The 27122-nt window shown below is 53.8% G+C and overlaps 1 protein-coding gene across 5 annotated transcripts; it reads left to right on the top strand.

The window, feature by feature from the left end:
• Nucleotides 1-27105, top strand: LOC133776836 (phosphoribosyl pyrophosphate synthase-associated protein 2). 5 transcript variants are annotated; one of them, XM_062216094.1, is made up of 13 exons: nucleotides 1-129; nucleotides 404-586; nucleotides 5604-5699; nucleotides 5983-6132; nucleotides 6894-6946; nucleotides 10087-10153; nucleotides 12408-12580; nucleotides 14314-14429; nucleotides 17336-17391; nucleotides 20710-20858; nucleotides 23610-23680; nucleotides 25798-25944; nucleotides 26377-27105. In XM_062216094.1, the coding sequence occupies exons 4-13, from the start codon at nucleotides 6014-6016 to the stop codon at nucleotides 26533-26535; spliced, it is 1110 nt and encodes a 369-aa protein (XP_062072078.1). In that variant the 5' UTR covers nucleotides 1-129; nucleotides 404-586; nucleotides 5604-5699; nucleotides 5983-6013; the 3' UTR covers nucleotides 26536-27105. The 5 variants fall into 5 exon arrangements, with proteins under 5 accessions (XP_062072078.1, XP_062072077.1, XP_062072081.1 ...); XM_062216093.1 differs by lacking the exon at nucleotides 404-586; XM_062216096.1 differs by lacking the exons at nucleotides 1-129; nucleotides 404-586 and adding an exon at nucleotides 2882-3069.
• Nucleotides 27106-27122: the final 17 nt, after the last annotated feature.

Below are 27122 nucleotides of genomic sequence, written 5' to 3' on the forward strand. Positions count from 1 at the left end.
GTCGCCTCGGTCGCCGCTCCTGCGCATGGGGTCGCCATTTTGCTCCCAGAAACGTCGCCTTGCAGACTCGGCGCTTTCTTCCTTCGGCAGCGGAGGCTGCGGCGGGGCCGGGGCTGGGGTCAGGGCCAGGTAGGCGGGCGGGAGCCAGCGGCGAGGGGCGGCGCGGACCGGCGGGCTCCGGCGTTGCGGGGCGCAGGTGCACAGGGCGGGGAGCCCCGCGGTGCCGAACGGCGGCCGGATCGCGGCCCGGGGGCGGCGGCTTGTGGGGGCGCCTCGGAGGGGGCGGGGACCCCCGCCTCGCGCCGCCAGCCCGGGCCTCTCCCTCCCTCCCCGGTCTCCGCGCGGGGGTCGGCGAGGCCCGGGCCTGCGCGTGGCCCTGAGGCTCCCCGCCCCCTCCGTGCAGCCCTCATTACGGCCCTGCAGCTAGCAGCTCGGCCAGCAGTGCCCAAACCCAGCTGCTCCGGGCGCCTCCCATCGCTGGCCTGACCGCTGATTTGAATTTGCCTGGCCGCCCGGCTGTCCCTTACCCACGGAAGGCTGATGTGATTTTTAGGTGTTGTTCTGCTTCAAGAGGTTTTGCCCCAAGGTATTACATTGATAAGACTTTTTTTTGTTCCCCTTTCTTCTAAAATGGACACAATTTGAGTTTTTAGTTTTTGCAGGGAACATGCAAATATAGACTGGAGCTGTTCAGGGCATGAGGAAATGTGATTTCTAGTGTTTAAAAATTTACAAAAAAAAAAAAAAATTCACCTGCATGGCTGAGCCCCACGAAGGCATCTCTTTCTGTCTTGCTCTTGGTACCGTTTTTTAAAATTTATTTGCGAGGCAGAGGCAGAGAGAGAGGTCCTCCATCTGCTGGTTCACTCCCCAAATGGCCACAACGGCCGGAGCTTCTTCTGGGTCTCCCACGTGGGTGCAGGGGCCTAAGAACTTGGGCCATCTTCCACTAGCTTTCCCAGGCCATAGCAGAGAACTGGATCAGAAGTGGAGCAGCCGGGACTAGAACCGGCACCCATATGGGATGCTGTCGCTGGCCCCTCTTGGTACTGATTTTTTCCCAGCTGTGATTTGAGGAAGGCAGTTCTGGGCCCTTCACTCGCAGGCACTGTTCATAGTGTTGAGCGTGTTTTATATTCGGTGTAGATCCTGAGACTTTATTACTTGATTCATGATGGGATCTTTACCCGGATCTTGAAAACGAGTCATGCACCCAGCACTACTGAGCAGATCGCTTTTTCTGGCTCACGGTGCATTCCCAGAAGTGGAAATGAAAATGCAGCAGCAGAGTTCTCTGTCCTTTCTTCGGCCCTGGATAGCAGGTGTCCACACGAGGCGTGTTGACAGCAGCTGGCTGGTTGTCCGAGGCTTCGCACCCCGTGCGGAATGTGGCAGGGCGGCAGGTCCTGTTCTGTGGCAGAGTGGACAGCCTCCTGGTAGAAGCTGACTGTGCGCAGATCGGGCTCAGACAGCTGTGCCTGCCGCTGGGAGTCCCTGTCCTCTGCAAGCCTTAGTTTCCTGCGACTAAAACCCGGTGTCATTCTAGTACCTTCCTCACTGGTCGTCATAAGGGGTCAGAGCCCTTGGAAAATGTTGAGCATGTACCTTAAGAGAGGTGACCTCAGCAGTCACAAGAGGAGTGGGGAAGTGATTGAGATTTTGCCCTTCCTTTTATTTTATTTTTTGACAGGCAGAGTGGATAGTGAGAGAGAGAGAGTCAGAGAGAAAGGTCTTCCTTTTTGCCGTTGGTTCACCCTCCAATGGCCGCTGCGGCCGGCGCATCTTGCTGATCCGAAGCCAGGAGCCAGGTGCTTCTCCTGGTCTGCAGGGCCCAAGCACTTGGGCCATCCTCCACTGCCTTCCCGGGCCATAGCAGAGAGCTGGCCTTTAAGAGGGGCAACCGGGACCGAATCCGGCGCCCCGACCGGGACTAGAACCCAGTGTGCCGGCGCCGCAAGGCGGAGGATTAGCCTGTTAAGCCACGGCGCCGGCCTGCCCTTTCTTTTAAAAAGGATTTATTTATTTGAAAGGCGGAGTCACACAAAGAGGGACAGAGAGAGATCTTTCATCCGTTGGTTCACTCCCCAAATGGCTGGGATGGCCGGGGGCTGGGTCAGGCTGAAGCCAGGAGCCTGGAACTCCATCCGGGTCTCCCACATGGGTAGCACGGACCCAAGCGCTTTGGGCCATCATCTGCTGCTTTTCCAGGCCTATTTAGCAGGGAACTGGATCAGAAGTGGAGCAACTGGGACTTAAACTGGTGCTTATATGGGATGCCAGTGTCACAGGCAGTGTCTTTACCCACTGTACCGCAATGCCAGCCCCTAGATTTTGCTGTTCAAAATTCTCCTCGATATTGCCAGTAAAAAAAAAAAGCACATTTTCTTGTAGCATGGTATATCACTAATAGAAATAATAATCTTTTATTCTTTCTGATACCTTCTAGTCTGCAAAGAACTGTGGTTCCATCTGTTAATTACTGCAGCTTGGTGAGGTCAGACTTTATTTAGTATACGTTTGTTGGGCCTCTACCGCGTGCTGGGTGCTGTTCTAGACTGTTAAAAAAAAAAAGAGAGAGAAAAAGAATGTTGCCCAGAGCATAAATTCCTGTGGGCGGAGCTTTTTAGCCAGACTCGTGGGGAAGTTGTGTAGGCTGGGGCCCTGGGCAAGTTCAGGAGGTCGCTGAGGCCAAGTCCATTGTTGCCCAATGTCAGGCTTTGGGTGGTGGGGGTGGGGAACCTTTGTTCTGCCGAGGGCCAGTGGGTTCACTGGCCACCCAGAATGATCTGCTGTAAAGTTAGCCTGCGGCATTTGTTGAAGTTTACCGGATGAGCCTGTGTTTCCATTCCTGGGCTCTGCAGTCCCGGTCCTCTTGGGAAGGTGATTTCACACCTGTTAGAAATCTGACATCCTGCAGGTGTAGCGGTTAGAGCTGGATTAACGAGGCCCGAGGCCCGAGGCCCGGAACTTCAGCACCCTCGGTCAGCCTGGGGCCGGATGAGGGCTGGAGAGCCCCCAGGATGGGTTGGGGACTGCCTTATGGAAAAGGAGCTGGGGTCTGTCTTCCAGGTTAGGACGAGAGCCCGTGGGGTGGAGGCTGCAGGAGGAACCTGCGGGGGTTCTAAGTGGGTGGGGGGTGTCTTTGGAGCACGGGCATCAGGCCCTGGGCTGTAAGGGGGCCTGGGGTCCTGGGGTGTGGCTCCTTGGCAGGAACCCTGCAGGTGGGCTTCTGTGGCCAGAGTTAGAGGCTCCTCAGTGTTCCCCGATGGTGCTGAACTCTTTGGAGCTTATTGAAGGTTAAGGGTCAGAAGAAGATGCTCCCCCCACCCCCACCCCTCCTGCTGTCCTTGAACTTGGTCAATCACTAAGGCACTAGCTGGGTGTGAAGTGCTTTGTGGAGGTTTTGCAGTAGCCCTGAGGGGTCCGCCTGCACTGCTGGCGTTGGTGTGGTTGAGGCCTGGCAGTCAGCCAAGGCAAAATGAGAGAGCTGCATTCGTGAGTTGACCCGGAAGCCTGTATTTGTGACAAGGAGAGAATTAGATTTGCTTCTGTTTCCTGTCTTGCACCTGGCCCTGCTGTGCCCAAGTGTGTATGGGTTGAGTGATGGAGTAAGGAGACACCTCAGGCCTCTTCCAATGCTTGCGATTGATTAAATGTGTTGTTTTTATTTTCTAACATTGATTTATTTATTTGAAAGGTGGAGAGACAGAGAGAAAGATCTAACATTCATTGCTTCACTCCCCAAATGCCAACAATAGTCAGGGCTGAGCCAGGCTGAAGCCAGGAGCCTGGAACACTATCGGTCTCCCACATGGGTGGCAGGGGCTCAGGCACCTGGGCCGTCCTCCACTGCCTTCCCAGCACATGAGCAGAGAGAGCTGGATCAGAGTAGAAGTAGCCAGGATGGAGGCTTAACCCGCTGCGCCACAAGGCTGGCCCGTTTCTTGCATTTATCCCAGCTGGTCGACCTCAGTGAGTCTCATCCAGAGACATTTGTAAACAAGTGAGCCTGCTTGTGTTTTGTAAACCTGCTTGTGTTTGTGCATTGGAGGGACCTGATTTGACCTGGGGCCGGGGTTTGCTCATCCCTGTTCCAAAAGCCACTTGCTGTGGTAGGCACCAGTGGTCCCCCTGGGTCTCCGGGGCCTTGGTCAGCTGTGGCTGCTTTTCTGTTTGTGATTCATAGGCTTAAGGCCAATTGCATCTCATGCTCTATTTCCCATTCTGGAATCCTGGGTGGGCCTAGCTGGAATGCCTCCTGAGAGGCCTTGTGTGGGAAGCGGGCTCACTGCACTTGCTGGTGGCACTGTGTGTGCTGTGCTGCCTGTGACCCTTGGGGTTCCACTGCACACATGCACAGGGAGGCCTGGCCGGGCCTGGCGATCTGGCTAAAAGTGGCCTAGCCGCACTGGAAGACAGGCAGCAGTTAGGAATTACAAACTAGGTCTGCCTGGTCAAATGATCCTGTTTGACTAAAAGCCAATGCTGAATGGATTTGTAGGTACTGTACTGCTTTGGAAACACTGTGTATCTTTTCAGGATGTATTTTTCTTGGCCTGCCTGTGTGAGAGCATGCTCAGGGAAGTTGGCCAGAACTCCCCGTGCCCACACCCAACTCACCGGGACCTCTGCTGCTAGGGAGGTGGGGGGGGGGGCAGCCTGGGTGGGCTGAGGAGTTTGATCTTCATATCGTGTTTCAGGTTTGCATCTTATCTGCATAGTTAAAATGTAAGGGTAGTAAACACAGCCAGCTCTGTGTCAACTTGTTTCTATTCTTTTTTCAAAAATTTTTTAAGATTTATTTATTTATTTGAAAGGCAGAGTTACAGAGAGGCAGAGGGAGAGACAGAGAGGATCTTTCATCCGCTGGTTCACTCCCCAAATGGCCGCAATGGTTGGAGTTGGGACAATCCAAAGCCAGGAGCCTGGAGTTTCTTCCGGGTTTCCCATGTGGGTACAGGGGCCCAAGGCTTTGGGCCATCTTCTACTGCTTTCCCAGGCCACAGCAGAATCAGAGTGAATCAGAAGTGGAGTAGCTGGGATTCGAACTGGCATCCATATAGGATACTGGCACTGCAGGAGGCAGCTTTACCTGCTATGCCACTGTGCCAGCCCCCAACCCATTTCTAACATGCACCAGCCTCCCCGGAGCCATCCCCAGTGAGCATGCAGCGGGGGAGGTGGGGTGGACGTGCTGGGAAGACTCCCCCAACCCCACAGCCTGCACGGGTGCTGCTCTTCCATCCGGTCCAGCCCGGGGTAGTGTGGCTGAGGACCTCGGCTCTGACGTCCTCCAGGCCAGAGTCCTTTATATCTGTGCCCTGCTGTCTGTCATCTGGGCCCGCTCACTTTGCTTCTCCGGGGGGGGGGGGGGGGGGGGCTGTTAGCTGGACAACCTTGGGGTCCAGCTGGGGGACACTGCAGATGACAAGGCCAGTTATAGGCCTGGACTCAGAGCATCCGGGAGACCGGGGGAGGATGCACGGTCAGCAGGCTTCCTAGGAAAAGCTGGGGCATAGATGAGTCAATTTATTCTTTGTTGGAGGCTCTACCGGTTTGTGTCCTTGCTAATGGCCCTGCCATTTTTCTGTGTGTTAATCCAGGAGGAATTTTGTTGTCAGAGACTAAAAGGAGGTTGCCCATAATTGCCTTTCAACAGCACACAGTAAAACCCTGAGGTCCTCAGCTCCGCCTTTCTTGTAAGTTGTATCACTTATTCCCAGGGGTTCTGGAAAGCGGATCGTGTGATAGCGTATGTCTGCTGCCCTGGACTGAGCCCTCACATCCACGCGCACTTTCTGTTTGTCCACACACAGAGCTGGGAGCCATCCAAGACGCCATTGTGGTGCCAACTGACTTTCCTTCGGCTAAAGTCACCTGCTGTGAAAGCATACTGTCTGTTCACGTTGTATCCCATAGTGCACGGCAGCTCTTAATGTGTGTTTCTCTGTGTGTGTGTGTGTGTGTGTTGTAACCGTCCAGGCTCTGAGAATTGGAAAACCAAGAAGGGTTGATGTTTTGTGTGGCGACACCTGAATTGGACACCAAGATGAACATCACCAAAGGAGGGCTGGTATTGTTTTCAGCGAATTCGAACGCGTCGTGCATGGAGCTCTCCAAGAAAATCGCCGAGTGAGTTAGAAGTGTCCCCCGATCCGCTCTGTTCGCGGGTGATGCCTTGAATGTGAGCATCAGGTTAGCAGTAATTGTTGGAACCGAAGGAGGCGATGTCTAGGCAATTTGTGTCAGCTGTGAACCATTTGCAACCTGCTGTACCTCCTCCCGAATTGATGCAGCAGACACTGATTGAGGGCTTGTGTTAGGTAGGACATAGTTTATAGGTCAGGGGGAATTTTAGATATTTATTGGGCAAGTGTTAGACCCCAACTGTGTACTAGCCTTTGGGAGTTAGCTGTGAGCAAGCCAGATTTGCCTTTTAGTATGGGAGCCAGACAAGAAAGCAAGCCAGCAGAAGCCACGAGATAATTCCGGGAGAGGAGAAAGAAAGGAATACTGCAAAGACGGCAGTGTGGTGGCCGGGTTGGGGTTGTGTGGATGGAGCAGCCTGACCAAGCACAGGCCTGGGGCACAGCCCTCCAGGCAGAGAGGTCCAAAGGCCCTGTGGTGTGTAGGAGGAGGCGCGGGTGTGAGCCAGCAAGGTAGGCTGGAGGCAGCGGGCATGGGAGGTTGGCTGGCGAGGCAGGGCGTGGATGGGGTGGGTATCGGGGTACCAGGCACTGGCCTGACACGCCACATAACACTGACTCCACATTTCATAAAACGAACAACTGCGTCTTCTTCTACTTTTATCCATTTGGGAGTCACCTATCAGCAGTATAGCAATGGGGTCCATTCTGTTACCTTTTCAGCTTCTCCCTCTTTCTCTCCTCCAGGCGGCTGGGAGTGGAGATGGGCAAGGTGCAGGTCTACCAGGAGCCGAACCGAGGTGAGCCGCCGCGCGCGCGTGGGATGCCTGGGCTCAGCTTGTCCCCCTCTGCTGTGGTCCGGGCTGATGAAGGGTGGTCTCACGGATACCAGCTGGATTCATAACCCCTGGTGCCAATCACTTCTTGGGACTTGAGCTCCACATTCAATCTGAACGACCTGAGTCCACCAGCCAGCCGGTCCGCGGACTGAAAACGTGGACCCACCCACTGGCAGCTCGCTTGTCGCCACCTAAGGCGCGTGCCCCCACGGCCTTGGTGTCAGGAGTTCTTTTCCCCTGCCGTGGATTCGATGAAGTCTTGTTAGCAAATACTTTTTGCTACTTGATCTATGTCATTCTGTAAGCATCCCAGATGGTAAAATACATGAGTCGTTTAGTCGTAATTTCTTTAGAAATGATATTTAAAATTGCTCTAGCAGGAGCTTTGGACAGCTTGCAGGGGCTTGAGAGCCCTGCACCTCGTCCCTGGCAGGTGATGTGACCTCTCTAAGTTGTACATGGGAACGGCTGCGGTGAGGATTGCTTGGGCTGATTTGTGTGCATAGTGATTCTCAGCACCTCGTTTGTGCTCGTTATATTCAATACTTATCTCTTTCCTTTTCCACTATAGGATTTTGTCCATTTATTTGTTTATTTTATTTAATCAAAAGGCAGAATTATAGACAGAGAGAGAGAGAATCTTGCATCCCCTGGTTCTCTCCCCAAATGCCTGCAACAGCCAAGGCTGCGCCAGGTTGAAGCCAGGAGCTCCATCTGGGTCTCCGACCTGGGTGGCAGGGCCCCAGGCACTTGGACCATATCTTCCACTGCTTTCTCAGACGCATTAGCAGGGAGCTGGATTGGAAGGGGAGCAGCCAGGACTCAGATAGTTGCTTATGTGGGATGCTGGCTCACAGGCAGTGGCTTAACCCGCTGTGCTACAACACTGGCTCCAATTTTGTCAATTTAAATATTGTACAGCTTACAGGTGGCTTTGATAACGAAGACATGAGTTTGGGGCAGGCAGGTGCTTGGCCTAGTGGTTACGATGCCAGTGTCCCGTATTGGATGCCGGGGTTCTACACGTGGCGCTGGAAGCTCCTGACCCCAGCTTCCTGCCCATACCCAGCATGGGAGGCAGTGACGGTGGCCTAAGTCACCAGCTGACCAGTATATGGGCACTTACTCCTTCTGTGTGTCTCAGCCTGTCACATAAATCTTAAACACACACATACATGCACACACACATACACGCACAGGTTTGCTGTTCCCCGTTTAACTCTGCTACCGCCTCCTCTTCAAGACCCACTATGGCTTCCATAGGGAAAACGTATGATGGAAGAAACTGTGGGGGTGGTTAGGAGAACGCCTCGCCTCCAAGGGACGTAGGATGCTGTCCTTTGCCTGGTCTGGGGAGCTTGGAGCAGGGGTGGGGGCACAGTGGCGCACTACTCAGGACGAGAAGGCCCCTCCCCAGTGTGTGAGCGAAGGCTAGGAAAATGCTTGGTGTCTTGTGGGACAGACTGACACGCGTAGGTCCCTGATGTTGCAGCTGGAGCATCCCTAACTGAACATCTGGAATCCAGCTGTGTTAACAACAACAAAAAATACCAAACGTTTTGGAGTCAGATCAGTGCTCAGAAAGCTCAGGTTTTGGGTTTTTGGATTCAGGGTGCTCAGCTAGTGACGTCTATGTAGATGTTGCAGACCCTGAACAACTTGACAGCCAAAGCACGGTCCCAGATGTTTCCCATGGGGAGGCCTCTCCCGTACCAGACCCAGTTTGAAAAGTACGAGGGCCCACAGGAAACCAGGTCGAGATTGACCTCATCTCCTGGCCGCTAGAGCCCACTTCTCTTTTTTTTTTTTTTTTTTTTTTTGACAGAGTTAGACAGTGAAAGAGAGAGAGAGAGAAAGAGAAAGGTCTTCCTTTCCGTTGGTTCACTCCCCAAATGGCCGCAACGGCCAGCGCTGCGCCAATCCAAAGCCAGGAGCCAGGTGCTTTCTCCTGGTCTCCCATGCAGGTGCAGGGTCCAAGCACTTGGGCCATCCTCCACTGCCCTCCCAGGCCACAGCAGAGAGCTGGACTGGAAGAGGAGCAACTGGGACTAGAACCCAGTGTCCATATGGGATGCTGGCACCGCAGGCAGAGGATTAACCAAGTGAGCCATGGCGCCGGCCCCAAAGCCCACTTTCTTAACACCCTGTCACATCCTTTTGTAAACATGCATTCCGCTTTTGTTTTATATTTTTTTTCCCCAAATTTTCTTGGAATGTTCAAACATACAAGAGAGTTGAAAGAATCGTACCAGAGTGCCTTGTACCTTGGCTCAACACTTAGCGCCTTACCCTGAGAATCCATATGTGGGACCATTCGAAAGGAAGCTGGAGACTCTACATGCTGACACTGTGTCTCCTGAGAGTCCGTTCTTTCTCCTGCGCAGCTACGATACCTCGTCCCCTAACACCAGGCTAGATGCAAATGTCCCCAGTTGGCCTCACAAGGTTCTTCTTTCTTTTTAAGATTTATTTTATTTATTTGAAAGACAGTTAAAGAGAGAGGCAGAGGCAGAGTGAGAAAGAAGTCTTCCATCCAATGGTTCCCTCCCCAAACGGCCACGAAGCCAGAGCTGGGCCAATCTGAAGCCAGGAGCCAGGAGCTTCTTCCAGGTCTCCCACACAGGTGCAGGGGCCCAAGCACGTGGGCCATCTTCTGCTGCTTTCCCAGGCACATTTGCAGGGAGCTGGATCAGAAGTGGAGCAGCCGGGACTCAAACTGGCGCCCACATGGGATGCTGGCGCTGCAGGCGGCAGCTTTACCTGCTACGCCACAGCGCCGGCCCCCATCAGTTCTTCAGTTGATGCTGCTCCCGTGCCTGAGTGTATACATTCTCATAAAGATGCAGTGCTTTGAATGCTGCAGCACACGCTGCTTATGGGTGAGGGTGAGAAGCTGATGCAAGTCAGAGTGTCATTCCCTCGTAGGGGTGATCCGTAGTGTCGTTACTACTGCATCTGTCGTCTGTTGGCGCGTGTGGCAGGCAGTCCAGTTGCGTGTTTTATGGCATTGGGGGATGATGCAAATCCTTCGTGTCTTTTTAAAAATGTGAACCATGTCTTTTCCTTCTTTCCTCTTTTTTTTTTTTCTCTTTCCCTATCAGAAACAAGAGTACAAATCCAGGAATCTGTGAGAGGGAAGGATGTGTTCATCATCCAGACCGTGTCCAAGTGAGTAGCTGTCAACAGAGGTGCTGTCCTCTGGCCATGTGGGGCCCGAGTGCTCAGGCGGCTAAGAGCTGTCTGCCCAGGAAGAGCCGTGACGTTCTCGGGGTTGGTGCATCTCCACTCTAGCCAACTGCTGACTCTTCCAGGTCCCCCTGGTGTAGGGAAGCCCCTGGTTCCTGCAGTGGAGACTCGGAGGGGGTGCTGGGACCCATGGAGGCCCCTGACCATCGGTGGCTGGGGGAGAGAAGTTTCCTTCCTCGGGGTTCCTGAACTCGCAGTGCAGGTCATTTAGAATCGTCACCACTTAAAGGGTATGGTGCATAAATGAAGGGAGCTGGAAACAGAGAAGGCTAGTCTGACGGGACGCTGGCCTGTGGGTGCTGCGGTCCCAAGAAGTCATCTGGGTGCAGGGACGCTGTGTGCACCTGTCAGTCAGTCAGGCTAAGCCTGGCGAGGGAGGGTGAGCACAGAGAGCCCGCCTTCTGGAAGTTTCTGCAATCAGTGATTTTTTTAATAAGCCTAGAAATCATGTGTTAGCATAGCAGGTCTGAAGATTGGTGCGTGCTAGATTTGTGTGTGTGTGTGTGCGTGTGCGTGTGTGATAACCAAAGAAGGGGAAGAAGAACAGAACTTCAGGGAGTTTAGCCTGAGAGCATGCATGCTTCCACCCGAGTTCTGACATGTCTGTCCTGGTCTTTGGTTCATCGGGTTGAGGTCACAGCACCCTGCCTCTGCTGAGAAGGGAAGTGGCAGGGGACCTGTCGCTGCACCCCATGACGCGGGGAGGGTGTGGCTGGCCTTTTGCCGTGACAGTCTGGGTCCTCAGCCAGCTGGGCGCTGGGGCACTGAACGTCCTCGGCCTCTGTCGCTGCTGTCTGTCCCAGGCTGGGGAAGTGTGGCTCCAGGGCGTCCCAGAGACAGGTGCAGTTCCTTCTGATCAATGCCTAGATGCTGGCTGGATTACCAGGGCAGAAGCAGGCCTCGGAGGCCCTGCTGGGCTTAGAATTTGGATTTCCGAAGGGCGACCTTGGTAATCTTTCCCATTTACAAGCCCTTCCCTTTCTTTCCCTATGTTATTCATGGTCATTTATTTATTGATAGACGCAGACAGGGAGAGCGCCATCTGCTGGTTCACTCCCCAAATGCCCACAATATCAGGGGCTGGGTCAGGCCGAAGCTGGGAGCCAGGAACTCAGCCCGGGTCTCCGGCAGGGACCCAGCCATTTGACCATCAGCACAGCCTTTCCGTTGGCAGGAAGCTGGAGTCAGGAGCCAGAGGCAGGTGTTGAGCCCAGGCGCTGGAGTTGGGTGAGAAGCCCCAGGAATGAGGGGTGGCAGGATGCGAAGACCAGTGAACGTGTTCGGGCAGGGGGCGTCCCAGGAGGGAGCAGCAGGGCTGAGCAGCTGTGTCCTGGAATCAGCAGGTGGAGTTAGCCTTGCCGAGGCCACCGATGACCTTGGTGACAGGTTACGGGGTCCTCGGGACAAGAGCGTCATCGGAATGTGTCTGGGAGGGGCTGAGATGGGATGAGTTAGAGAGTGGATAGAGGCAGCTCTCAATTTGTGCCGCAGAGGGGAAAGGGGGTGCTAGGGACCTGGCTGTGAGTTTTGCTTCTTTAGTTTTATTTATTTTCATTTTATTTGAAAGGGAGAGAGAGAGAGAGAAAGAGACAAATGTCTTCCATCCATGGGTTCACTCCCCAAAGGGCCGCAAGAATGGGGGCCAGATCAGACCTAAGCCAGGAGCCAGGAGCCCCATCCAGGTCTCCCACATGGGTGCGGTGGGTGCAGGGGTCCAAGCACTTGGGCCATCTTCTGCTGCTTTCCCAGGCATGCATTATTAGCAGGGAGCTGAATAGGAAGTGGAGCAGCCGGGACACTGGCGTCACAAGTGGAGGCTTTACTTGCTACACCGCCGGCCCCGGAGGGGTTAATTTTAGGGTGACTTTGGCATGCACAGTTCCCGTCTGACTGATGACTGGGAGCAGATGGATGTGGTGCAGGGGCTTGGAAATCTCTTCCCCGCCCCCATGAAAAAGAAAGCAGGGTTGTTGACCGAGCAGGAATGTGGGGTGCACCCCGAGGCCCCCCTGGGGGTGGAGAAGGACTGAGGATCTCTTTGTTGTGCCTTGTGCCTGGAGCCCGGGTTAGGGGTGCGGGTGGCACCCTGCAGAGGCATTGCTGGCACCCGAAGGGAGGGGGACACGTTGCCAAGCTTCTGTGCCCCTTGTGGGCTTTCTCTGTGTGGTGGCCGCAGGGACGTGAACACCACCATCATGGAGCTGCTGATCATGGTGTACGCATGCAAGACGTCCTGTGCCAAGAGCATCACCGGCGTGCTCCCCTACTTCCCCTACAGCAAGCAGTGCAAGATGAGGAAGCGGGGCTCCATCGTCTCCAAGCTGCTGGCCTCCATGATGTGCAAAGCCGGTGAGCAGCCCGCGAGCTTCGTTGGTACCCTGGAAATGTGGAAAAAAAAATAAATAAAAAAAAGCTTTCTTGGGGCTGGCACTGTGTCGTAGCTGGTTAAGCCACCACCTGGGAAGCCAGCATCCTATATGGGTTCTGGTTTGAGTCCTGGCTGCTCTGCTTCTGACCCCTCTCCCTGCTAATGGCCTGGGAAGACAGTGGAAGATGGCCCACGTGCTTGGGCTTTGCACTTGCGTGGGAGACCTGGAGGAAGTTCCTGGCTCCTGGCTTCAGTCTGGCCCAGCCCTGGCTGTTGTGGCCATTTGGGGAGTAAACCAGTGGATGGAAGATCTCTCTCTTTCCTTCTCTGTAGGTCTACCTTTCAAATAAAATAAAAAAAAATATAAATATATATTTAGTTAATTTGTGTGAAAGGTAGAGAGACAGACTAAGAGATCTTCCATCTGCTGGTTCAGTCTCCAAACGCCTGTAATGGCCAGGGCTGGGCCAGGACACAGCCAGGTCTCCCATGTGCGTGGCAGGGGACCAAAGTGTTTGAAGCCTGACTGCCGCCTCCCAGGCTGCACATTAGCAGGGAGTGGGAGTCGGGAGTGGAGCTGGTGTCAAGCCCCGATGCTCTGATACGGGCTGCGAGGATCTTGGTTGGGACCTTGACCGCTATTCCAAATGCCTGCCCCTCTTAGACTGTTTCAGTGTTGTCTTGGCTAAATGAGAACGCTGACCAGAGAGAGTGCTCGCAGCTTCTACAGACAGCCAGTTTGTGGCGAGAAAACAGCCCCGAAACTTCATTTTCAATGAATTAGTATTTGTATATATTATATATATATAAAACAAATATATGCAGTATTTAAATATCAAGCTCATGAGGTGTATTTTTTTTACTTCTATTTTATTTATTTGAAAGACAAATGACAGAGAAAGAAGGGGAGAGAAAAAGAAAGAGATCTTCCATCCACTGGTTCACTCCCCAAATGATCGCAATAACCGGGGCTGAGTCACTCTGAAACCAGGAGCCAGGAGCTCCATCTGGGTCTCCTCTGTGGGTGGCAGGGGCTCAAACACCTGGGCCACCTCCTGTGCATTAGCAGGGAGCTGGGTCTGAAGCAGAGCAGCCGGGACTCGAACCCGCACTCAGCGATGGCATAGCTGGCATTGCAAGTGGTGGCTTGACCCACCGTGCCACAACACTGGCACCTTTCTTTTTAAAAAGGAAAATTGCATTAAATGACAATTTACAGTTCCCTTAAAGTTGTTAGGAGGGGCAGAAACCCTTGCTCCTGCAGGGACCCGGTCTCACCCTATGGACGGGGATTGTTCTCGAAGCTTCTCTATTTGTGTGTGTGTGTGTGTGTCCACCCTACCTCTCCCAGTTAAATAATCACCATTCTGTGTTTAAAAAAAAAAAAAGACTCCCACGTGACGTCCCCCAGGCCCACCATCCATGTCGCCGCGGGTGACAGGACGGCGTCCTGCGTTGTGGCCGAGCCGCGTTCACCGCAGCCGTGTGCTGCCGTCACCTTCACTGTGTGGTGGCTTTAAACCGGTGGGAAGATCGGGGACCTGGCAGTGTTAGCACAGTCCGAGCTAGGACAGGTGCTGGGGGCGGGGCTGGGAGAGCCGTTTCTCCCTCGCTCTCGGGTCACAGTGCAGGGTTTTGTTTCAGAACAGAACTTATTTCCCGCGGCGCCACCTGCTATAAAGGGCCCGGTGCTTGTGTCTGCTCTGTTTCAAAGGCCTCACGCACCTCATCACTATGGATCTGCACCAGAAGGAGATCCAGGGCTTCTTCAACATCCCCGTGGATAATTTACGAGCCTCTCCCTTCCTGCTGCAGTACATTCAGGAGGAGGTGAGTGGGAAACCGTTCTGATTAACGTGTGTCTTCTTTTCGTGTCGCTGGGCTGGCCCTGATAGGATTAAAGCGTGATTGGATTAGCCATAGTCGCTAAGGAGCAACTCACTGGTCACTGGTCCCAGTGTGGCCCTGGCCTTTCTAAGCCCCTCTCTCCACCCTGCCGCTCCGTCCAGCTATCTGGGTGGTCAGCACCTGTGATCCCAGCCCCCCCCACTAACTCACATCTGCTCATGTGGGCTGGTCCTTCCCCCACTCCTCCGGCCCAAGGAAACCGCCCGTGTGAGTCTCCTTCCTTCTGTCCCTCCGTCTCCTTTTTATGGAGTTTTTTGTTTTTGTTTTTTTTTTTTTTTTTGATAGGCAGAGTGGACAGTGAGAGAGAGAGAGAGAGAAAGGTCTTCCTTTTTGCCGTTGGTTCACCCCCCAGTGGCCGCCGCAGCCGGCGCACCGTGCTGATCCGAAGCCAGGAGCCAGGTGCTTCTTCTGGTCTCCCATGGGGTGCAGGGCCCAAGCACTTGGGCCATCCTCCACTGCACTCCCGGGCCACAGCAGAGAGCTGGCCTGGAAGAGGGGCAACCAGGACAGAATCCGGCACCCCAACCGGGACTAGAACCTGGTGTGTCGGCGCCGCAAGGCAGAGGATTAGCCTATTGAGCCGCAGCGCCAGCCACCTTCTATGGAGTTTTAGCTCCTCTGGGTCGGAGGGGTCCTCAAAAAGTTTGTAGAAAATGCATATTCTGAAAACACTGTGGATTTCAAAAGATGTTTTGCATCAAAAGAAACATCTTTCTTTCTAAAGGTTTATTTATTTATTCATTTGAAAGGCAGAGTTACAGAGAGAGATGGAGAGACATGGATTAGTAACTCCTTTTTCTTTTCTTTTTTTTTTTTTTTAAGATTTATTTTATTTATTTGAAAGACAGAGTTATAGAGAGAGGTAGAGATATTGAGAGGGGTCTTCCATCTGCTGGTTCACTCCACACATGGCCGCAACGGCCGGATCTGCGCCGATCTAAAGCCAGGAGCCAGGAGCTTCTTCTGGGTCTCCCATGCAGATGCAGGGGCCCAAGGACTTGGGCCATCTTCCACTGCTTTCCCAGGCCATAGCAGAGAGCTGGACTGGAAGAGGAGCAGTCGGGTCTCGAACCGGTGCCCATATGGGATGCCGGTGCTTCAGGCAAGGGCTTTAACCTGCTGCACCACAGCGCCGGCCCCCACTCAACTCCTTTTTATGTCTGCATAATGTCCCTGATTGGAATTGTATGTGTTGTGTACCAGAGTTTGTTTATTATTATTATTTTTTAAGATTTTATTTATTTGGGGGCTGGTGCTGTGGCGTGGTAGGTTGGACCTCCACCTGAGGTGCTGGCATCTTATGTGGATGCTGGTTCGAGTCCCGGCTGCCCCACTTCTGATCCCGCTCTCTGCTAATGCGCCTGGGAAAGCAGTGGAAGATGGCCCAAGTGCTTGGGCCCCTGCTCCCACATGGGAGACCCTGATGGAGTTCCAGGGTCCTGGCTTCAGATCGGCCCAGTTCCAGCTGTTGCAGCCATTTGGGGAGTGAATCAGCAGATAGAAGAACTCTCTCTCTCTGTCTTTCCTTCTCTCTAACTCTGTCTCTCAAATAAATAAATGAATCTTTAAGCAAAAAGATTTTATTTATTTGAAAGGCAGAGTTCTGGGAGAGAGAGAGATCTATCTTCAGTCCATTGGTTCACTCCCCAGATGCCTGCAACATCCAGGTCTGGGCCAGGCCGAAGCCAGGAGCCTAGAATTCCATCTGGGTCTCCTATATGGATGGTAGGGGCCAAGCACTTGTGTTATCTTCTGCTGCTTTCCCAGGTGCGTAGTAGGGAGCTGGATCGGAAGTGGAGCAGCTGGGACTCGAATCGGTGCTCATAGGTGGCGGGTTACCCAGCCGTGCCGTGACACTGGCCCGTTTATCACTTGGGTGCAGGGAACATTCATGTCCAAGTTTCCAGGCAGACATGTATTTTCACTTCTCTTGTGTATATCCCTAGGATTAGAGCTACTTGGTCATATGGTGATTCTGTTTCACTCTTAATATCTTTAAAAACAGCGCTGGGTGTATTGTTCTTTAAGGAGTTGGTGTCGGCCGGCGCCGTAGCTCACTAGACTAATCCTCCACCTTGCGGCACCGGCACTCCGGGTTCTAGTCCCGGCCGGGGCATCGGATTCTGTCCCAGTTGCTCCTCTTCCAGTCCAGCTCTCTGCTGTGGCCCGGGGAGGCAGTGGAGGATGGCCCAGGTGCTTGGGCCCTGCACCCGCATGGGAGACCAGGAGAAGCACCTGGCTCCTGCCTTCGGATCAGCACGGTGCGCCGGCCGCGGCGGCCATTGGGGGGTGAACCAACGGAAGGAAGACCTTTCTCCTCTCTGTCTCTCTCTCTCACTAACTCTGCCTGTCAAAAAAAAAAAAATAATCTAAAAAAAAAAGGCGTTGGTGTCTTTGACACACTGTGACCGATCTGTTGTCTTCTGTTTGGACTGTGTTGATTGGGGATTTGACAATTAATTTGGATTCAGGTTGGCTGGGGATCGTCCTGGTACCGTGAGGGTCCCTGTGCGTGGGGCTCACGAGGGGACTCCTAGCCTCAGTGACGGTGACGGTGACCGTTCTGCTGGCTCATCCCCTGCTCTTGTCCTATACTTTTTTCTTAAAAGAGATCCGTATGGCTGAACGCGCTAGTAATATTTTTTTCCGAGGCAGGCATCTCTTCATTTTCCCAAACAAAGCTTTACTTTGAACTTCTCCTTTTGTTGCAAAAACTTGCAAGTAAATGAGATGGCACTTTTGAGTCTATGGACTGTCTCTCTTGGTGTTGGTTGTCGGAACGGCCTCTCGGAGACGCGCAGTGACCCTCAGCCTTCTGTCTGTCACAGATCCCGGATTACAGGAACGCTGTCATCGTGGCCAAGTCTCCAGCCTCGGCCAAGAGGTAGGTGGGGGCCCCCGGCCCACGTGGATCTGTTCCACAGGGTCCCATGGTGGGGCGTGGCCTGGCGTGACCTGGGTGGCCGTGGCCCGCTGTGCAGGGTGTGGGGTTGAGTTTGACTGTGAGGGTTCCATAGGCAGTGTTTTCTGGGTAGGGGGAGAGGCTCTCTCTCCTCTGTGCCCTGTAAGGTGATGTTCCCATGTGGACCTGTGTTCACTGGGTCACTGCTGAGCTCTGACCTGGTCCCGGGCCGGGCCATGAACATGGAGGAACCACGGAGTGTGCACCTTGTGAGCTGTTGGGTGTAGAAGTCGGACGGCTGTTTGCAGTTATAAATTAGGACCAACAGTGCGTGCGTGTGGTGTATTAAATAAATCAGGTGGCCTCTGGGGTGTAGCCAGGCCTCTGTCCACCCCCATGTCTTTCAGAGAGCTGTGCCCTTGGGTTTCTTGTGTCCTTTGATTAAGTTGTAGGGTACCTTGACTCATTTTGGGAAAATGTCTATGTTTTAAACAGCTTTTTTGGGAAAAAAATTATTCATTTATTTGAAAAGCAAAATGAAAGAGAGAGAGAGATTTTCTGTCCACTGATTTACTCCCCAAATGGCCGCAACAGCCAGGTCTGGGCCGGACTGAAGCCAGGAGCCAGGAACTCCAGCTGGGTCTCCCATGTGGATGGCAGGGGCACAAGGACTTGTCTGCCGCTTCCCCGGTACATTAATAGGGAAGTGGATTGGAAGTGGAGGAGCTGGGACTCGAACCGGTGCTCTAATGTGGGATGCAAGTGTCCCAAGTCATGGCTTAACCCTCCACACCACAACACCCAGCCCCATCAGAAAACATTTCCAAACACTTGTTCCAAGGCTCAATGACTTTTAGTTGAGCAATTTATTTTTTCTGATTTATATGCTTTTTAACAAATGAAAGTTAAAATTACATAGGGTAGAAATCATAATTTTCACTGGCATCGTAGCGCAGTCACAGCGTCGTAGGAACACCACCTGCCTCTGCGTTCCAGTCTTTTTCATTGTCTCAGGAACAAGCATCCCTGTGAAGCAGTCGCTCCCTGTCTCCCCCTGGCTCCTGGCAGCCTCTCTTTGCCTTCTTTGTGGATTTGTCTATTCGGGTATTTCGTATAAATGGCTCCTTTCAGGGTTTCCAAAGGTCACCCGTATTAAAGCTTGTGTCGGTCAAGCACTCCTTTTCATGGCTGAGTAATATTCCACATTCGCTGCTCTACAGTTATCTGTCTGCTGAGGGTGTTTGTGTGTCGTTCCCTTTTGGCTGTTGCGAACAGTGCTGCTATGCACATTGTGTAACTTTCCGTACGGGCATGTTTTCACGGATGATGGGTGTGTGCCTGGGACTGGAATTGTTGGGTCATATAGTAACTATATTTACATCTTTTAAAATGATTTTATCTATTTGAAAAGCAGCGAGAGAGAGAGAGAGAGAGAGCGAGCTATCTTCCTTCTGTTGGTTCACTTCCCAAATGGCTTGCAATGGCAAGGCCAAGCCAAAGCCAGGAACCAGGAACTCCATTCTGGTCTCCCACATGGGTGGCAGGGCCCCAGGCACTCGGGCCATCCTCTGCGGCTCTCCCAGGTGCATCAGCAGGGCGTTCATTCCGAAGTGGAGCAGCCGGGACTTGAACCAGCGTTCTGTTAGAGATGCCAGCATCGCAGGTGACTTCACTTTGGTGGTAGTGTCCCTTGATGCATAAAAGTTTTTTTTTTTTTTTTTAATTTTGATGCAGTTCATTTTATCTACTTTTTTTTCTGTTGTTTGTAAAATTTCCTTGTTGGCAAAGTCTAAGGAAAATATTTAGGATCTCTGCATTGAAAGCTACAAAACATTGCTAAGAGAAGTTAAAGACTCCAGCTGGATACAGAGAGGGTCTGTGTTCAGGGGTAGAGACCGTCAGTGCTGTTCAGGAGGCCTTGCTCTCCATGTGATCCGTGGGACTGGCACCACCACAGGCACAACGTCAACAGGTTCCCTCAGTAGGGATGGACAAACGAATTCTAAAAACCACACGGAAACGCAAAGAACCTGGAACAGCCCCCAGACAGCTTGGAAACAGAGGAACGGAGTTTGTGCTACAACATCGCCTGAATCCAGTTAGGAAAATGTGGTCGTAGGATGGAGACAGAAAATCAGGCAGTGCAGAGAGACCCACACTCATCTGGAAAACCGATTTTGAGTAAAGGTGCAAAGGCAGCTCAGTGGAGAGGGATAATCGTTAACCAGCAGTGCTGGGGCGAGTGGCTGTTCCAGTGCAAAATAATGAATTGAGAACCATATCACACATCATGCAAAGAAAAATCAGAACGAATCACAGACCTACATCTGCAACCTAAAATGATCAGACTTACAGCGGAGAACGTCGGTGGCTTTCGGGTTAAGTGAGGGTTTCTGACGGGCCGCCGGGAGAGACAAGATTGAGAAATCATACTTCCTCAGAATTCAAAGATGCCGGCCAGGCATCGGGTGTAGCAGTTAAGATGCCGTGTGGGATGGGTCTCCTGTGTTCCCTATCCAAGTGCCCGGGTTCGAGTCCTAGCTCTGTTCCTGATCAGCTTCCCGCTGTGACATGACACGGCAGGTGATGACTCGGGCGGGTGGGCCATTGACACAGGAGGCCCAAAGTGAATGCCTAGGTCAGGGCTTTGGCCTGGCTCACCCCCTACTGTTGTGGGCATTTCAGAAGTGAACCAGCGGATAGGAGATCTCTCTCTCTCTCTGCCTTTCAAGTAAATAACTTTTTTAAATTAAAAGATGCTCTTCAAGAGAGACATGAAGAGAGTGAAAAGGGAGGCCACTCAACGTCACAATCAGCCCGTTTCAAAAATCAGCAGTAGGTATGCCCTTATGTCAGAGTAGATGTGGGTGGCTAACAAGCACGAGGACAGGTGTCCAGTGTCCCCTGTCGCTAGGGAAGTCCACAGTGCACCCAGGGCGCACCTTTAGAGCGGTTGTATTAGAGGGACTCGGCGCGCACAGGGAGTGACCGTGCAGTGGCCCGAGCGCTCACGCCGTGCTCACGGCAGCGTCACGCCCAACGGCTGTTTCTGACACTTCAGCAGAAGCCTGCATGCGATCTGGCCGTCCCACCCCTAGCTACTCACCCCCGGGGGGACGAGAAAGCAGGTGCCCACGCCGAGGTCCGCACGGGAATGCCCACAGCAGCTTGCCTGGGGAGACGGACACCCTGGAATCAGCCGCAGGATGTGTCGTCAAGCTAAGCCTAAGCTGCACCCCGCAGGTGCATGGACACATGCAGGCGCAGGCGGGGTTCCTGACGGTGTGCTGCTTCCCCCAGGGCACAGTCCTTCGCGGAGCGGCTGCGCCTGGGAATCGCGGTGATCCACGGAGAAGCGCAGGACGCCGAGTCGGACCTGGTGGACGGCCGGCACTCGCCGCCCATGGTCCGGAGCGCGGCCGCCATCCACCCCAGCCTGGAGATCCCCAGTGAGTGCGCGGGCGCCTCTAGGTCCCCTTCCTCCCACTTACGGGCCGCTCCGCCCTGGGCTTTTACCAAAAAGTGTGCATTCCGCTTTTCACTCGGCTTTTTTTCAGTTGGTTAAAAACCCGGCTAACCCCTTTCCTGGCCGAATGCAGGGTTTGCGCCTGTGCTGGTGGGCTGTGGAGCCGGCTGTGCACACTGCGCATGCGCCGGGCACCCCAGGGACTCAGCGAGCTACCGGGCGGTGCACCTGCCGCGCTGTTTAGCGCCACCCGAGAGCGCTTCTGGGCCCGGTGCGGTGCTGTCTTTAGTGCGGTACCCTGGAGAGACCTCCGCGGCCCGCAGGGCAGGGGTGAATGCTGTTGGGTCAGCACTGGCCATGCAGTCGGCACCTTGTTGCCGCACCCTGGGGTGCCAGAGGGTGGAAGGGTGGAAGGCCTCTCCTGCCAGGGCTGAGCCCCTCCCAGGGGACCCCTCTAACGGCCCGCAGTGAGTTCAGTGTGGATCTGGCGAGACAGGACCATGCAGGTCATCACACCCTCTGCTCCCCGTGCCCCCAGTTCACATCGTCTCACGCTGAGAGCACCTTCGCACCATCCCAATGGCGCCGAGTCTTTTTTTTTAAATTTAATTAATTAATTTTTCTCTGCTGTGGCCAGGGAGTGCAGTGGAGGATGGCCCAAGTGCTTGGGCCCTGCACCCCATGGGAGACCAGGAGAAGCACCTGGCTCCTGCCTTCGGATCAGTGTGGTGCGCCAGCCGCAGCGTGCCTACCGCGGCAGCCATTGGAGGGTGAACCAACGGCAAAAGGAAGACCTTTCTCTCTGTCCCTCTCTCACTGTCCACTCTGCCTGTCAAAAAAAAAAAAATTAATTAATTAATTTTAAAGGGTTATAGAGGGAAAGAGAAAGGTCTTCCATCTGCTGATTCACTCCCCAAATGGCTGCAACAGCCAGGGCTAGGCCAGGCCAAGGCCAGGAGCGCCATCCGGGTCTCCCACACGGTGGCAGGGGTCCAAGCACGCGGACCACCTCCCGCTGCCTCTCCCAGGCCATAGCAGGGAGCTGGGTCGGAAGTGGAGCAGCTGGCACGGGAACCGGCGCCCACATGGGATGCCCACCTCGCAGGCGGTGGCTTTGCCCGCCACGCCACAGCGCCGGCCCTCGCTCCGTCTTTACCTCCAGTTTGGTCCTAACTTAGCCCCAGCATCCACTCGAGGCTGAGTCCAGCCTCCCCTGACCGCCCTCTACCCAGGTTCAGGGAAACCCACGCGGGATTCTTTCCGAGGCGAATTTCTCTCCAGCCGTGAGCCTGCAAAAATCAAACCAGTGCCGGGGTGGGCGGGCCAGGCCCGGGGCGGGCGTGCTCCACCTCCTGGAGGCTGGCGAGGAGTTGCTGCCATGGCCCCGGCCGAGAACCCCGGCGGGACGGCCGCCCCTGGTCGTGATGCGCAGTGTGCGGTCAGGGCCGTTTGAACTTCAGCCCGGGGATGCAGAGGCGCTCTCCCAGCGCTTCGTGCTGTCCACACCCGCCGGTGTTCACACCCCCTCTGGCTTCCCGTGCTCTTCCCGCCGCCGTCCGGTGGGTGGGCGCTCGCCTCTCGCTGAGGTTTTCATTGGCGCTCTCCTGATGACTGACGGCACCAGCGTCCTCTCCCGTGCCTGCGGGCTGTAGGTCTTTGGAGAAGTGGCTGTCCCGATCCTCGGCCCGCTTTTTAATGATTAAGGCAGAGGAGTTCTTTGTGTGTTTTGCATCCCTGACATGTAAAGATTCCTGCCCTTCTGGAACTTGGCTTCTCACTCTCGCGACGGTGTTTCTGGGCACACAGAAGGTTTTCGTTTTGATGGAGGCCAATGTACTTTCTCCAACCTGTTGCTTGTTCTGGGTGTAACACTCTTTTTTTTTTTAAGATTTATTTATTTGAAAGTCAGAGTTACCCAGAAAGAGAATGAGAGTCAGGGGGGGGAGGGGGAGTCTTCCATCCACTGGTTCTCTACCCAGATGGCCACAACGGCTGGAGCTGCACCAATCTGAAGCCAGGAGCCAGGAGCTTCTTCCAGGTCTCCCACGTGGGTGCAGGGGCCCAATGGCTTGGACCATCCTCTACTGCTTTCCCAGGCCATAGCAGAGAGCTGGATTGGAAGTAGAGCAGCCGGGATTCGAACCGGCACCCTTAAGGGATGCCAGCATTGCGGGTGGCGGCTTTACCCGCTATGCCACAGCACCAGCACCAAGAATCTTTTTTAAAATTTTCTTCAGCTGTGTTTTGTGGTTTAAAGGAGTTCTTTACCTCATGGCCTAAGCGTTTTCCCAGGTATGCTGTCCTTTTGTAGGGAAGTGCTGCGTGAGTTTCCTGTTCAGGTCGTTCGTTGCTGCTGTGTAGACGCCCCTGCATCTCGGTCAGGCCAGCCCCCTGCAGCTTGGGGGATTCACGTGTTGGCGGATGGTTTGGGACTAGCTACATGGAGGATAGGTCTTCTGCTGGACAGAGAGCGATTGCTGCTTTCTTTTATGTCTTTTTCTTGCACGGAACCCGTGGCCAGCACAGCGAGGGGGTGGTGTACAACGAGGTTCCCGATCTGAGCCAGGGGCTTGGGCTGGGGGGCTTCATCAGGTTGAGGGCGTTCCCTCCTATTCCTGGTTTGTGTGTGTGTGTGTGTTGGGGGTGGGGGTTATCAGGAGACCTTACCTTCTTAAAGCTGTGTCGTGCTTTTTCATATAGAACCTTTGGGGGGTATATGTTTTATTCCCACCAGTGTTGATTCCTAAGGAGAAGCCCCCGATCACGGTGGTTGGTGACGTGGGCGGAAGGATCGCCATCATTGTGGTGAGTGGACCTCTCACTGTTGCTAATCTGGCCTTTGTTGTTCTGTTGACTGACTGCTCACCTGTGTCATACAGAAGGGCTCTGAGCAGTGCGTGGCTGTCTCAATGATTCTGCCTTTCAAATACATCTTCTTAAAATAATTTCTGCACCAAAGTAAATACCGCTTTTAATTCCATTTTCCATGAATTTGAATTAATCTTAGAATTTACAATTTTGAAAAAAAATTTATTTTTTTATTTATTTGAAAGACAGAGTTACAGAGAGAGAGAGAGAGAGAGAAAGAGAGAGAGGTCTTCTATCCAATGCTTCACTCCCCAAATGGCTGCAGCAGCCAGAGCTGGGCCAGGTTGAAGCCAGGAGCCTGGAACTCCATCCAGATCTGCCACCTGGGTGCAGGGGCCCAAGCACTTAGACCATCTTCCACTGCTTTCCCAGGTGCATTAGCAGGGAGCTAGATCCGAACGGGAGCAGCTGGGACTCGAACCGATGCACAGTGCCGTCCCTGGTGCAAAAATTTGAAATCCATGCATTTGATGTGTCTTCAAAGAGTTCACGGAAGAGGTATATTGTGAAAAAAAGGCATGAGGTTCAGAACTTTTTTGCACCAAAATAAAGCTTATTTTTAAATCTCATTTTCCCACGAACTTACTGGGATCCCCTTAAAACCAGTTAACACATTGTACAACTGCTTGTCATAACCTGGGGAACTGTTCTGTGAGAACGGGAGGGTACAAACTTGATAATGACTCGTTGAGAACACGCTCCCCGTTCACACGCCTTAAAGCCAGGGCAGAACAGAATGGAACACACACGTGGGTGCCCTGGACACTTCCTCTGGGCTGTGTGGTGCCCACCGCCTCCCCGCCCCGGCCCCTGCCCGTGTGCGCAGCTGTGTCACCTAGCACGAGCCCCTGAGAGCCGGCAGGCTGGTTTAGGTGTGTGTGGTTTATCCCTTTTTATGGCTGAGTGGTGGCCCGTGTGGGCAGATGCTGCAGGGACGGACGTCGGTGTTCTTCCCAGGTTTCTGGTGTTACACGTAAAACTGGTGTGGGCGTTCACATGTGGGTTTTGGCGTGAGGGAGGAGGGCCTTGCCACGGATGGCCTCCCCAGCGTCTTCACACCGTACCCAGTGCCCAGCCCCAGTTTTGACCATGGTAATATCGATGTACATATGAGCAGTCAGAACTCACGTATGTAAGCAAGAGAAGTACGTGCCTGCTTACAGCCGGGCTACAGGATGGGACACACTGGCCTGCAAGTCTTATTATTAAAAGCAGTAGATTTTCCTGTTGTGAGAACATGCACACAAAGCGTGGTCCCCACGTGCTCAGGCTCAGTGCAGAAAATTTGGAAAATGAGGAAAAATAGAGGAAGGGAAGAGAGAGAGAGCTACCCATGGTCCCATTACCCAGGGCGAAAGCGGCTTCTTATGCATTTTCTGTGTGTGTATATATGTGTGTGTGTGTGTGTGAAGATTTATTTATTTATTTGAAAGGCAGAGTTACAGAGGCAGAGGCAGAGAGAGAGGGCTCCCATCTGCTGGTTCACTCCCCAGATGGCCACAACAGCTAGAGAGAGAGAAGGAGAGAGAGAGGTCTTCCATCCGCTGGTTCACTCCCCAGTTGGCTGCATTGGCTGGAGCTGCGCCAGTCCGAAGCCAGGAGCCAGGAGTTTCTTCCGGGTCTCTCACGTGGGTGCAGGGGCCCAAGGGTTTGGGCCATCTTCCACTGCTTTCCCAGGCCATAGCTGGATCAGAAGTGGAGCAGCTGGGACTGGAACCAGGGCCCATATGGGATGCCGGTACTGTAGGTGGTGGCTTTAACCCGCTACATCACAGCACCGGTTCTGTATGTTTAGAAAAAAAAATTCCACAAACATTTCTGGAGCCTCCTGCATTGTGAGGCTGCCGTCCTGGCCCACCAGGTGTGGAGGTGGAAGCAGTGTTCTACCCAGGGAGGCTGAGGGGTGGGGGCCTGCAGCCCTGTCCGTGGCAGGTGCAATGCAGAGGGGCCGCGGGAAACCCCGGAGGGCTGCCTGGGAGCTGGTCCTGGGCCGGGTGTCTAACTGGTCCATGCAAAGGCGCTCACGTGCCCTGTGCTCCACCTGTGATTGACAGGATGACATCATCGATGACGTTGACAGTTTTCTTGCTGCCGCAGAGACCCTGAAAGAAAGAGGCGCCTACAAGATCTTCGTGATGGCCACGCACGGCTTGTTGTCGTCCGACGCCCCCCGGCTGATCGAGGAGTCGGCCATTGATGAGGTAAGGTGCCCACCCCTTAGTTACGGGAAGCAGGTGCCACCGTAGGCAGTTGCAGAGGAGCAGGGGCTGTCCCGGCACCGAGTCGGGACGGGGCGGGGTGGGGGGTCCCATGCAGCAATTGCACTGCTGTGCCATGCGCCCGCCCAGGTGCCACTTTTTCAAGCAGGAGCTTTACTGAGTGTGTAAGTCACGGGAGCCACGTAGCCGATCGCAGGGACGCACACGGGCCTGCTCAGAGTCGCACAGCCAGCGCCACGGCTGCCTTCAGAGGGTGTCCTCGGCCCCTCCGTTTCGGCTCAGGTGTCCCCGTGGGTGTGAGGTCATCAGATCCCAGGCCGAGCAGCGCAGGCGGCCTCATGGTGCTTGGGGGAGGCGGGGGGCGTCTCGCGTGTTCGGGGGATCTCACGCCCGCTGCCCTCTCTTGACCGCCAGGTGGTGGTGACCAACACGATCCCCCACGAGATCCAGAAGCTGCAGTGCCCCAAGATTAAGACGGTGGACATCAGCCTGATCCTGTCGGAAGCCATCCGCCGCATCCACAACGGCGAGTCCATGTCCTACCTTTTCAGAAACATCGGCCTGGACGACTGAGCGGCTGAGCGGCCTGCCTCCGCGCCTGCCGGGCCGCGCCGGAAAGGCAGCCCGGAGCTGCACTTCCGGGGCGGGAGCCGCCCCGCCCCGCGCCCGCTCCGGGATTCCCACCAACATAGAGCAGCCTTTCATGTCAGCTTGGGTACTTATGAGTTTTGCAGGCAATCTTTGTATAAAAGAAAAAAAAAAAAAACACCTTGATTTTCCTCTTAAATAAGTAAGTTATGACCGGGTAGTTTTTAGTTTGCTAAAAAAAAATAATAATAATAATAATAGCACTTGGAATAAGATTTTTAAGCTCACAAGCAGTTTTTTTTTTCCCCCTCCGAAGTGCTTAGAAAAGTGAATCCCATAAAACAGCAGAGGAGAAGCCAAAAGGACTGATTATCCTGTGCGATCCGGAATGACTTTTCTAGACAGGTGTGCGGACCACGTGGGCGTATTTATTTTCTGCAACCGAAGAAGGAACAGAACCTTACCTGTGTGTGTGTGGACGTGCGTGTGTTAAAATTTTGTGTTTGGGCAATGGTTTTCTACAATAAAACGGAGGCTGAGTCTGCGTGGTGGACGTGAAGCACTCGTTGGCT

Source organism: Lepus europaeus, chromosome 18, assembly GCF_033115175.1.
Source record: "Lepus europaeus isolate LE1 chromosome 18, mLepTim1.pri, whole genome shotgun sequence".
Classification (NCBI taxonomy): Eukaryota; Metazoa; Chordata; class Mammalia; order Lagomorpha; family Leporidae; genus Lepus; species Lepus europaeus.

What these genes read in the sequence shown, in the direction of transcription:
- LOC133776836 (XM_062216094.1), top strand. Translation starts at nt 6,014, where the DNA reads ATGTTTTGTGTGGCGACACCTGAATTGGACACCAAGATGAACATCACC. An exon ending in CTCTCCAAGAAAATCGCCGA is followed by an intron (nt 6,133 to 6,893) that starts GTGAGTTAGAAG and finishes TCTCTCCTCCAG; the next exon opens with GCGGCTGGGAGTGGAGATGG. An exon ending in CCCCAGCCTGGAGATCCCCA is followed by an intron (nt 20,859 to 23,609) that starts GTGAGTGCGCGG and finishes TATTCCCACCAG; the next exon opens with TGTTGATTCCTAAGGAGAAG.